A 12,395-nucleotide genomic window follows, 5' to 3' on the forward strand; every position below is an offset into this window, starting at 1 on the left:
TGTCTGCGGAGTCTGTACATTTTTTTATTTTAATTCGTGAGCTTCAAATGGACAAAAGCCGCGTTCGCCTCTCGCTGAACCATATTAGTTCGTTGGCCCAATGTACAGTATGGGGCCGATGACCTCGATGTTAGGCCCCTTTAAACAACAAGCATCATCATCATCAACATCAATGTACAGTACGTAATTACTTTTTGGGCCTTTTAGTACCCTATACGATATATCCGTCAGTTTCTCGTTCGTTAAGACGGTCGGTCTACTACTCTTCACAGCATCGTTCATTTAACCGGTCTCTCGAAATTTTTGTTAATGACCTTAAATCACGCACAGAATTCCGATGCGGCAGTTTTGAACCGGGCAACTGCACAACGAACTTTTCTTTCACTGTCCGCGTTCTGCAAACCCATTTTCCACTGGAAATACACCTTCCTCCACAGAATACATTTGCATGTTACTTCACTGTACACACGACGTCACCTTCGGTCGCAAACACGTTCAAACTGCACGCAGCGAGGAGGGGCTGACCTTGTGATAAGCAGTCTGCGGGAATACCACCCTTCTGCACAGCCTCAAGCAGCTACATGGTGCGGAGGAGTTTCACGGTCACGCGGTGTGTCAGACCGAACTACAGTAGCACTATCGCAACTAACGCAGTTTACTTCTCAGCTGAGTAACTAAATAATAAACAACTCTGACTGTGGGACCCAACTAACAAATAAGTGTTTGTGTCACTACACAGTAGCGGCATTTGGAAATTAAAAGTGGGGGGGAACAAACAGTACCCGAGTTTGTGAGATATAGCGGAGGATGGGGGGAGGGGGTATATACATCAAAACTGTAAAGAAGGCCACAAAATGGTAAGTTTTTTGCTCTCTCAGCGAATTTCGACAGAGAGGTAAAGATTGAGAGTTTACGAAAAATGCAGTAATACTAGTTTTTTCGAGATTTTGATTGAATACTATACAATAAAACTTTCGCCAAAGTAACAGTATTACACATTTATTCCAATTAAAAGGAATATGGCGTGATTATACAATTAAAATGATTTAGTATTTGACTGTATACTAAAAAACTATCAGACACTAAAGAGACCGCCTGAGTGACGAATGCACGTGGTAAGGTGGTGAATCATACCTCATTGTCTATGACCTTAGCAATAAAATGTAGCCCTGGTACCCTTCCTCACAGCACAAGCAAAGTCTCCACTATTTGCTGTAGTGCTATACAAATCGGTTAGCCGGGACGAAGGATATTTTGTGTATATTTTCGCTAATAATTTTGGTAATTATTAAAGAAAATAAAGAAAATAATTATCTGATAAGACAACAGGGCTTGTACAAATGGCTTTGTTTTAATAATTCCTATAATTCCTAGTCCTCCAACCCCTGAACGCCGCTACTGTCACTACAGGTTGGTTGGAAACAACGTGAAGCGAGTATATGAGCATCACAGGGTTGGTCAAACTGATACATAATTTGAAAACAATATTTCAATATTCTTTCTTTTCCTTGAGGGCGAGCACCTGACAGCCTAAAGGCGAAAACTATGCCCATTTACTCATCCCTTTCCGAGAAATGCCGATGAGTAGGAAAAATCTCTGGTTTTTCACTGGCGGTGGAAAAACGATCTGGCTGAGAGGCGCTATTCGTCTCCCGTCAGAGAAGAAACCCCCTCTTCGCTGAGGCAATGGGGAGAGCTATTGGGGGAGTAGGGGGAGAAACTTTCCTTCTTAACAAACGGCTACTTTTAAGGGTTTAATTTTGAGTTTAATTTACTGAGAGAAAGACATTAAATTTGGGAAAGGGCGAAACAAATTCTATTTCCTGTTAAAGTAGGTTTTAAGTGAGCCAAGGGCTGCGATGTTTGTAACTGTGTTCAGTCTTCTTGGTTCTTATGACTCGTCTTAACAGTAGGATGTCAGGTTCGGTTGAATGGCTTAGGAGGATTCTAGCTTTGGTCATCTTGACTATTTTGTTAATCTTATATCTAATAGTCGGAATACGAAGTTCAGTTCGTATCTTCCTGTTAGATTTCAGTGTTGGTGCCTTGGTCATCATTCTAAGTGTTTTCTTTTGAAAAACTTGTAATTTTGAAACAGGAGTTTTAGCAATATAGCCGCAGGCCTCACAGCCATACTGCAGGGTGGGCCTGATACATGCTAGGCAAGGTAATGTAAGGGTGTATTCTGCCCGAAGGCAGGTCCGAACCTCCGCAGAGGTGTTCCTGAGCTGGAGTTTACGTGCGGTAGGGTGGCCAGCTCCTTTCCGCTCCACCATTCGCTTACCCCCCCCCCCAACAGTGCGTGACAGCCCATCCATCTCCTGACCACGCCCAATGTTGCTTAACTTCGGAGATCTCACGTGATCCGGTGTTTCAACACGGCTACGGCCGTTGTCATGCTATACTGCTAATTATAAGAGTTGGTGTCTGACATTTCTTAGAGGGAGGTCCGTTTACTGCCTGCCGAGGCGGGATAAAGGGAGTGGCTGTGTGGTTGCCATGGAAACGAGGGTGGGGCGAATGCGGTTGCCATGGAGATAAAACTTCAGGGCAGCTCGTCTTGCTGGGAGTTGCCAAACCTGTCAGTGTCTCTGATAAGAACCTGATTGTTTGTATAAGAGTGATCGCAAATGGGACGACACCGCCTGGCCAGGTAGTCTACAGCAGATCTCAGCGGTCAGAATGAAGGAGGGAAAAAGTGAGCCGGAAGCGAGGGGTAAGAGTATGTAGAAAGGAATGCTGGAATGTGGCAACATCGTGAAATGGCACGTGCAGTGCTCCTCCCTCAAACCTTACCTGACAGACGCCAACTTTAGTTAAGTCTAGTATAGATAAATATTTTATGTTGATACCTGTAAAGATACAGTCGATTCTCGATATCTCGAACCTCCATTACTCGAATTTTCAGTATCTCGAAGTAACATAAATTTCCCGGCCGTTTGTCCTATTCTTCACGTGTATTTATTTTATCTATTATTGGAAATTCGGTTACACGAATTTCTCGAATTCTCGAAGCAAACGTTTCCTCCCGAGAAGCAAATAATACTCTGTAACTCGAATTTTGTACAACATTAACAGTGCAATGCGCCATTTGTGGTTTGTGAGAAACATTTAACAACTAAAGAAACAATTACGATTATGCTGGGAGGTAATATGACGGGGACCGTAAAACGAAAACTTCTAGTGATCAAAAAATCAGCGAAGCCTCTCTGTTTCTCGGGTGTGAATTAATTACCGATAAGGTATGAAGGCAACCCCTGAAGTCGCGGGTGACAAGCTCCATTTACGAATCTCGGCTGCGTGGTGTTGACGGGGAACTTTCAAAGTGAAGGGAGGAAAATCCTCCTTTTCGTACACAACTTCCCTGCTCATCCCGAGGTGCTCGTTCAGGAGTTAAAGGCAGTTCGCGTGGTCTTCTTGCCACAGAACTTAACATCCAAACTAAAGTCCATGTACCAAGTGCGATTAAAAACTTGAAGTATTTTAATAGGAAGAAGGCTATTGAGAGAATTATGAGAGGAATTGAATCTGAGGAATCATTAACGGACATTAATCTACTACAGTCGATAACAATGCTGAGTAAATCGTGAGCGGGTGTGAAGCAGGAAACATAATCTTCATCATCATTTCATCGTCATCACGACGCGCAGCTCGCCTACGGGAGTCAAATCAAAAGACCTGCATCTGGCGAGCCGAAATTATCCTCGGACACTCGTGACACTAAAAGCCATACGCCATTTCATTTTTCATCAATATTACCAACTAACGCTCATATACGCGGTTGACGTTGTTTTCGACCATCTTGTATAGACCACAATAGTAGAGCTCATATCAGGGAAACAACAGGGTGGATTAAAATGCTACGAGATAGAAAATATACTTTTTTAAAAATTCTTTACGGCGCACCGGCACAGTTAGGTCTTATGGCGACGACGGGATAGGAAAGGCCTAAGAGTGGGAAGGAAGCGGACGTGGCCTTAATTAAGGTACAACTCCAGCATTTGCCTTGTGTGAAAATGAGAAACCACGGAAAACCATCTTCAGGGCTGCCGACAGAGAGGTTCGAACCCACTATCTCCCGGATGCAAGCTCACAGCTGCGTGTCCCTGACCACACGGCCAATTCACCCGTTGAAAATATACTTAACAAGCCTTCTTACATTCCAACATAACGGCATGGTTTGCTATGGATATTCTCTTCTTAATTATCCTTCTAGGCCTAGCCTATATCGATGTTGTAGTCTTGGGGGTAGTAACCTACCATGGTAACCAAAAAAGTCTCCTCGGTACAGGCCATGAAGGCCCTTGGAGGAGTGGAAGGTAAAGGCTTCCACTATTCGTTAACCTCGGCACGTGATGGGGTAGAGTGGTTAGCTCCACGCCCGGCCGCCTTTGCCCCCAGGATTTAACCTGGTACTCATTTTTGGTGTAGGCTGAGTGAACCTCAGGGCCATATGCACCTCCGGAAGTGGAAATCTGGTTTCTTAAATTTTACGACTTCCTGACGGGGATTCGAACCCACGTCCTTCCGGGCGAACCGAGCACGCCTTTACCGCCTCGGCCAGGCAGCCCCTACCATGGTAACCACCCAACCAAAATTAATTGCAGTGACTTACTACCCCTTGAGATAGCTGTACGAAGCAAATTTGACCAAAACTATAGCTTGTGTATATTACCCACTGTGAATACCCAGTTTAAGATAACTACGTTGGTGTATTAGCATGTAACCCGTTTATGTATCAGATGTTGGAATCCCACCTGGGACGTAAAGTTTGATCTACAAACAAACTATTGCGGAGTGCTGAGAAGTTGTAGAGCCTGCAGTCCTTCAAAAGAGACGCCAACTAATCCAATATAATATACATGTAGACAGTGACACTTCTTGTCATATTAGATTGTACGAGAGAAGGAGCATGTTTGGAGTTTTGTGACAAGGGAATTTAGGGCAGAGTCTCCATTTAATCTGCAAGTAACCTTCAGGCGTAATGTGGTAGCCAACAGAGATCTCGTACCACTTGCGAAGTGTGACTTCTGTCTGCACGTTATTAGATCAAAGCTTATTGGCTAGAGATAACGTAACTTCAGTTCAAATGCATCCGTTTTGTGAAATGAATATCACATTCTTTGTGTTGATGTACTTTTCTTTGGCATAGGTGATGAATTCTTATAAAGAGTAAACTCTTTCTTGCAGTGGAAAGGGGGGCGTGATTAGCTCAGTGGCTTAGCTGCAGGCTTCGCACCCTGAAGGCCGAAGTTCGAATTCCGGTCGATCCTGGATTGAGATTTTCATCTCAAAAATCATGCGGTGGAAGGAAAGGCAACCGGTCTTACTTCCCCGACCAAAACCAAGACGAGCCTGGGTTGCTCCGGCAACCCCAGAAAAGTACTGGGAAAAGCTGAAGGAAGCTTCTTACAGCCCAGTCTCATTCTATTCCTCCATTATCCACTATTCAGATTTTGTTGTTTGTGGAAGAGCTTCAAGTTGTTAATCTCTACTTTGTTTGGCTTGAACATTCTTAAACTATTTATCAAAAACTTAAGGTACATCATACCGGCGAGTTGGCCATGCGGTTAAGGGCGCGCAGCTCTCAGCTTGCACCCGGGAGATAGTGGACCCGAATCCTACTGTCGGCAGCCCTGAAGATGGTTTTCCGTGGTTTCCCATTTTCACACCAGGCAAATGTTGGGGCTGCATTTTAATTAAGGCCACGGCCGCTTTCTTCCAACTCCTAGGCCTATCCCATCGTCCCCATAAGACCTATCTGTGTCGGTGTGACGTAAAGCCACTCTAGGAGAGAAAGATGGTTTCCCGTGGTTTCCCACTTTCACACCAGGCAAATGGGCCACGGCCGCTTCCTTCCCACTCCTAAGATTTCCTATCCCACCCCATAAGACCTGTCTGTGTCAGTGCGACGTAAAACAAATTGTAAAAAAAAAAAAAAAAAAAGAAAGGAAAAGAAATCTATCATCTAATATTTACTATTTTTTCACATTTCTGTTTGAAGCTCATTGTCTTATTTCCTTATTGTGTACATTACAAACTGTTATCTACCATAGTTAATGTTAACTGTCATTGAATGTAAATATTCCTTTATTATCTTGTCATATCTTGTTTATTTACTTTACGATGAAGTTGGACACTTGGCCCTCTCCTACAGATAACCACAACATACATAATGAAACAATTATTTCGAGCTTTCATATCTACAATTGCAAATACAAAGTACGGTAGTAGTACAGGGACATTATTTTATCTATTTGGGGGATTCTCACTCGCCCGGTCGCCTGCGCTGCGAGCCTGCCTCCATCCAAGCACTTTGCCGTGACGTGGCCAGCGCGTGTTTTCCCACAAGATTCCTGTACTTTATGAAGGTATTATATATGTATACACACGCTCACGTAATGAAAATGGGATTGGAACAACTCACTGAGCACTTGACTAAACTGAACATTACGCTGATAAAGCTCCCAACAGACTTTATAGGAGGAGAACTTGTAGCGCCGAGAAGCGCATAACGGCAAATTGCTTGGCGGGAGACAAGCTCGCAGCGCAGGCGACCGGGCAAGGGAGAATCCCCGGAACAGATAAAATAATGTCCCTGTAGTATTATAACAGTGATTATTTTAATGATGATGAATATACTCTATCTATATTTTAATCTAATGATACATTTCCTCTATCACACAAGTTGTTTACGTGTTTAAGATGAAATTTGGATAATGCCGCTTAAATTAGGTTGCTGTAGTGCTATTTTGGACATTGATAGGGAGAGAATTCCATAGTCTTATACCAGACACCGGGAAGGAGCGGTTCCAATGCTCATTAATTTAGTGTTCGATGTAGAAAATAGAGGAGTTCCGATTTTTTTAAAATTACGAAGTTAGTTTCTTTATTGGGAAGTTCGATTGTGGGCCACTAAGTAATATTATTAAAACACATTTTTGATATCATTTGCGGTTTATCAGTGAGCGTCCGGCTCCTTGGCTAAATGGTTAGCGTGCTGGTCTATGGTCACAGGGGTCCCGGGTTCGATTCCCACCAGGGCCAGGAATTTTAACCATCATTGGTTAATTTCGCTGGCACGGGGTCTGAGTGTGTGTGTCATCTTCATCATCATTTCATCCTCATCACGACGCGCAGGTCGCCTACGGGAGTCAAATCGAAAGACCTGGACCTGGCGAGCCGAACATGTCCTCGGACACTCCCGGCACTAAAAGACATACGCCATTTCATTTCATCATTGAGCATCTGAATTGACTCACTCTATGTGTAGGCCCCACATATCTTTGTTTACTAAGAAATAGGAAGATTTCTTTCGGGATTTATCCCATTTTAAATTTCTTTCTTATTCGATGTTCCATTACATCAAGTGTATTATTATTATTATTATTATTATTATTATTATTATTATTATTATTATTAAATATATCGAAAACCATGTTCAATTTTTAGGGCAAAATTAGATAAACAAAGTGCCGGTACAATATGGCGTATGGCTTTTAGTACCGGAAGTGTCCGAGGAGAAGTTCGGCTTGTCAGATGCAGGTCTTTTGATTTGACGCCCGTAGGCGACCCGCACGTCGTGATAAAGATGAAATGATAATGAAGACAACACATACACCCACCTCCCGTGCCAGCGGAATTAACCAGTTATGATTAAAATTCCCGACCTTGCTGGGAATCGAACTCGGGACCCCTGTGACCCCTGTAACCATTTATCCAGGGAGCTGGAACGAAGTGCCGGTTTCCTTATTCCTCGCAGAAAGCGAAATATTTATTATTTATGAATCTATCAAACATTTTGTAGACTTTCCTTGTACCACTGAACATAAAACGTAATGGTCCAGTGACATCGCTCTATCTTTTACAGGATCGGCACAGCGTTCATGGTGCCTAGCCTGCATGTTGGTGATTCTGCTCACTCTGACAGGAGTGGGTGTAGTTCTGCCACTCACTGCCAGAATGAGACACGGAGGAATAGGTTCCGATCACCTGGCTGCCGTCAAGGGGATGCTGCGGGAAGTTCCTCTTATTGATGGGTGAGTTCCTCTTGTTTTTGTGAATTCCAAAAATCTGGCTGCATGCAAACTTCGACCTTCTATTTTACTGTACCACAACGGCAGCCAAACCTGCCTTGAGTTCCGAGTCATTTTGGAAGCATATCCCGCAAACCAGCCATCACGGCTACACTATTCACATCCGGCACTGACAGTAAAAGGAAGTGTACGAGTTGGAGGATGCAGAGTGCGCCTTAGTCCACAAGTGGCCACGCCTGGTCCGTGGTCCAACAGCTCTGCACTCCGACATGCCAACCGAGCAGAGGAGGGGTGGCCATGGCTCTACAGTGACTCTACGCCTCTGTATTCGGGATACGAAGAGGGGCTTGTCCCCACCGTCGGTTGCCCTGTGTATCGTTTTCCGTGATTTTCCATTCTCCTGCACTAAGGCGAATGCCGAAACAGATCCTAGTACCGCCAACCCTCTCACCTTGTCCACATATCTCCTTCTCCGATACAATTCTCCTATCCTGAGGGACCCTGTCGCTGTCTAGGAGGCATGCCTCCTAATTCAGGGGACGAATGAAAACATTTAGTATTTATTAGCAGTAGTAGTAAGTGTACGTATTCTGAAGGGATGTGTCTGACTGGTTAAATAGAATTTACTCATTCTGACAATAAATATTTTTGTGCAAATGCTGGGACTGTACCTTAATTAAGGCCATGGCCACCTCCTTCCTACTCCTAGCCATTTCGTATGCCATCGTCGCCGTAAGACCTATATGTGTCGGTGCGACATAAAACACATTGTAAAATAAAATAAACATCATCATCATCATCATCATCTGTTTACCCTCCATGTTCGGCTTGTCCCTCGGACTCAACGAGGGATCCCACCTCTACCGCCTCAATGTCCTGGAGCTTCAGACCCTTGGTCGGGGGATACAACTGGGGAGAATGACCAGTACCTCGCCCAGGCGGCCTCACCTGCTATGCTGAACAGGGGCCTTGTGGAGGGATGGGAAGATTGGAAGGGATAGACAAGGAAGAGGGAAGGAAGCGGCCGTGGCCTTAAGTTAGGTACCATCCCGGCATTCGCCTGGAGGAGAAGTGGGAAACCACGGAAAACCACTTCGAGGATGGCTGAGGTGGGAATCGAACCCACCTCTACTCAGTTGACCTCCCGAGGCTGAGTGGACCCCGGTCCAGCCCTCGTACCACTTTTCAAATTTTCGTGGCAGAGCCGGGAATCGAACCCGGACCTCCGGGGGTGGCAGCTAATCACGCTAACCACTACACCACAGAGGCGGACATAAAATAAACAATAGGGTGTAAACAAAGCCTGGCTTTCGACTAATTACAACTTTATACTTCACAACTTTTAAGATCCACTGTCAGTGAACAACTAAAACTAAATGTTTTAAAATTCGTTCTCCTTACATATTGTTTGCAACATTATGATAATAACAGCTTTAAGTTCTCCATATTCAAAATGGCATAAAAATAGTGTCGCTGTGTGTTACTTCCTAATATGGCATGATCTTCGAACATAAAATACACTTCATATTTTCTTGATTTTCATAAGAGAAAATCCTCTTTTCACCTTGAATTCGGACCCTCCTCTTTTTAGAGTTTGAGGGTTTTGACAATGCCGTTGTAATGTAATTCATTTTAGTATACTATTGTTGATGTTGCACGTGTTTATTTACACCTGATACAGGCAGCAAAATCAGGTACATTTCTTGGTCGTGTACATAGGGAAGGGTTTGTAAGGGTAGACAGGCGGCTGCAGGGATGAAATCACCGTGCGAGTTGGCCATGTGGTTAGGGTTGCAGCTATGAGCTTGCATTCGAGAAATAGTGAATTCTAACCCCAATGTCGGCAACCCTGAATATGGTTTTCCGTATTTTCCTATTTTCATAAGGAAAATGCTGGGACTGTACCTTAATTGAGGCCACGGCCGCTTCCTTCCCACTCCTGGCCCTTTTCTATCCTATCGTCGCCATAAGAGACAAGTTAAGGTTTGTAGTCACGAATCTTTTTATGGACGCACTTCGTCTACCAGGTGACAGAAAATCCGGATATCTTTTGGGCGATCAGTGGCTAAGTTTCAAATAATTTTTGGGGTTGACTCTAAATGTATCATCAGAGAATTTCATAATCCGACATTGGGCGATATAGAGTGTAGAATTGCCCTTTATTCGACCTCCAAACACCTCCAACAGGTCTGGACCCGTGATCTTGGGCTTCGGAGATATTAATAATGTTATTGCTTTACACCCCACTAACTACTTTTGCGGTTTTCGGAGATGCTGAGGTGCCGGAATTTAGTCCCTCAATAGTTCTTTTACGTGCCAGTAAATCTACCTACACGAGGCTGACGTATTTGAGCATCTTCAAATACCACCGGACTGCTAAGCTGGGGTCAGAAGGGTAGCGCCTCAACCGTCTGAGCCACTCAGCCCTGCAAGGGCTCCAAAGATACAAAGTTGTTGAGATGTTTCCAACGATACAAAAAAAAAGACTTTTAGCCCTTTTAAAACACATGCTAGTCCTGTAGACTGTAATAAATACGAAGAAATTAGATTATTAAAAAACTTAAGGGAACTGGGTAGTGTAAACGTTAGTTCCTAATAAATCTTGAATATCTCCGAAACTACTTGAGCTATATTTATGAGATTTTGAATAATTGTTACAATAACGTAAGGGTGTACATTAGTTGAATTTCGGGATGATTGAGAAAGCTATTAGCAGTAGCGTAAGGTTAAATTAAAAAAAGAGGTTGCTTTATTTTTGTACCATTTTCTTGTGATCTAGAAGACCCAGAGCCTTGAGTATTAAAATATGTATTTGCAAATATGTGGTTAATAGCCTGTTGCAGATTTATGTTGATGGGCTTGATGTTTGATTTTTAAACAAAAATCTAATCGAGCAAACTTTTTGAGCATTTCGTAATGGCATTTTTTGGTTATACGATGTTCGAAGTCAGTAGATTGAGTACCGGTAATTTTAGATGTTAAGTTCTGTAACAATCAGACACTCAGACAGAGATAGACACAATGATAGAGAAACAGACTATTGAGTGACATTATAAGTGACTCTGATAAGAGGCTATGGTCCCTAAAACCAAGCAATACTGTTTACATGATTTTTATTTTAAATTCTCACACGTTTATTCTCTACCTTTGCAGGCATAACGATCTAGCGTGGAATATTCGGAAATTCGTGCACAATCAGCTCCATAGGTTCAATTTTTCAACGGATCTACGGCAAGTTCCTCCTTGGGCCACCAGTTCGTGGTCTCAGACCGACTTGCCACGCTTGCAGGAAGGCATGCTGGGAGCCCAGGTAAGTGAAATGTATCTTTGTATGCTTTAGATATACACAATATTATTTTACTATTGAAATATATTAGACTATGCACTTCCTTTGTGTTTCAGTTCTGGTCCGCGTACGTCCCATGTGACGCTCAGTTTAAAGACGCTGTCCAGCTGACCTTGGAGCAGATTAACCTAATCCGACGGTTGGCGGACAGCTATAGCGCTCTTCAGTTTGTCACCACAGCTCAAGGTGGGATATTTATCATTCTACTAGGTTATACTTTAGTACAGCAAACAAAATAAAAACTAGAAAAGTATTCTTCTCCAATTGGGAACATGCATGATCCGGGGTTTTAATTAAAAATATGCTAATCTGATTCAAAATTTCATGCAGAATTCAAAAATGTGATCAGAATGTACAAATAATAACTCCAAACATGATAAAAATCTAAATCAATGTACGGAACTGTCACGTGACGCAAGTACGCGATCTCATTGGCCTGACGTCATCGTACAGGTTGACTGAATTAGCAGACGAAATAACACACAGTGTGCTGTGAGAAGCAGGATACACTTCGCGTATTTCTACTTTATGTTAGTGTCTGGTATAGTTAAATTCGAGGTCTATACAATGGATAATAATCTGAGTGGTATATTTTAGACTTAAAATGAATCCTGCGCAGACAGTGAGGCAGAAAACTTAGAAACGGTGTAGAGTTCCGATGTGCAATAGCACATAGCATACCATCCCAAACAAATTGTTTATAAATGTTCCAAAGACGACAAAAATAGGGAGAAATGGATTTTGGCGAGCCGGAGAAATGCTGGTGATATATCGGAAATGTCTACAATTTATTTTTTTTGAAGATTTTAACGAAAGATGAATTTGTTTGAATTTTCAATCACTTTTCCATGTCAGCTGTTCTAGTGGTAAAACTTTAAATTTTAATGTATGATGCTTTACTTAAATGCTTTAATTACATCTTGGAATATGAAAGTAATAAACAGTGCATTAATTAATGCTGATTATTAAAGTATTCTCCAAACCTAACCTATGTTTTGGGTGATCCGTGTCAA

The 12,395-nt window shown here is 42.8% G+C and overlaps 1 protein-coding gene across 1 annotated transcript in view; it reads left to right on the plus strand.

Moving 5' to 3' along the window:
- Positions 1–12,395, plus strand: part of LOC136876168 (dipeptidase 1) — a 602,180-nt gene that overhangs the window by 338,962 nt on the left and 250,823 nt on the right. The window contains exons 5-7 of the mRNA XM_068228333.1: positions 7,871–8,039; positions 11,190–11,346; positions 11,439–11,568. Coding sequence (XP_068084434.1) covers positions 7,871–8,039; positions 11,190–11,346; positions 11,439–11,568 — 456 coding nt within the window. The remainder of the gene's footprint in view (positions 1–7,870; positions 8,040–11,189; positions 11,347–11,438; positions 11,569–12,395) is intronic.

The sequence above is a fragment of the Anabrus simplex genome, chromosome 6, assembly GCF_040414725.1.
Source record: "Anabrus simplex isolate iqAnaSimp1 chromosome 6, ASM4041472v1, whole genome shotgun sequence".
Taxonomy (NCBI): Eukaryota; Metazoa; Arthropoda; class Insecta; order Orthoptera; family Tettigoniidae; genus Anabrus; species Anabrus simplex.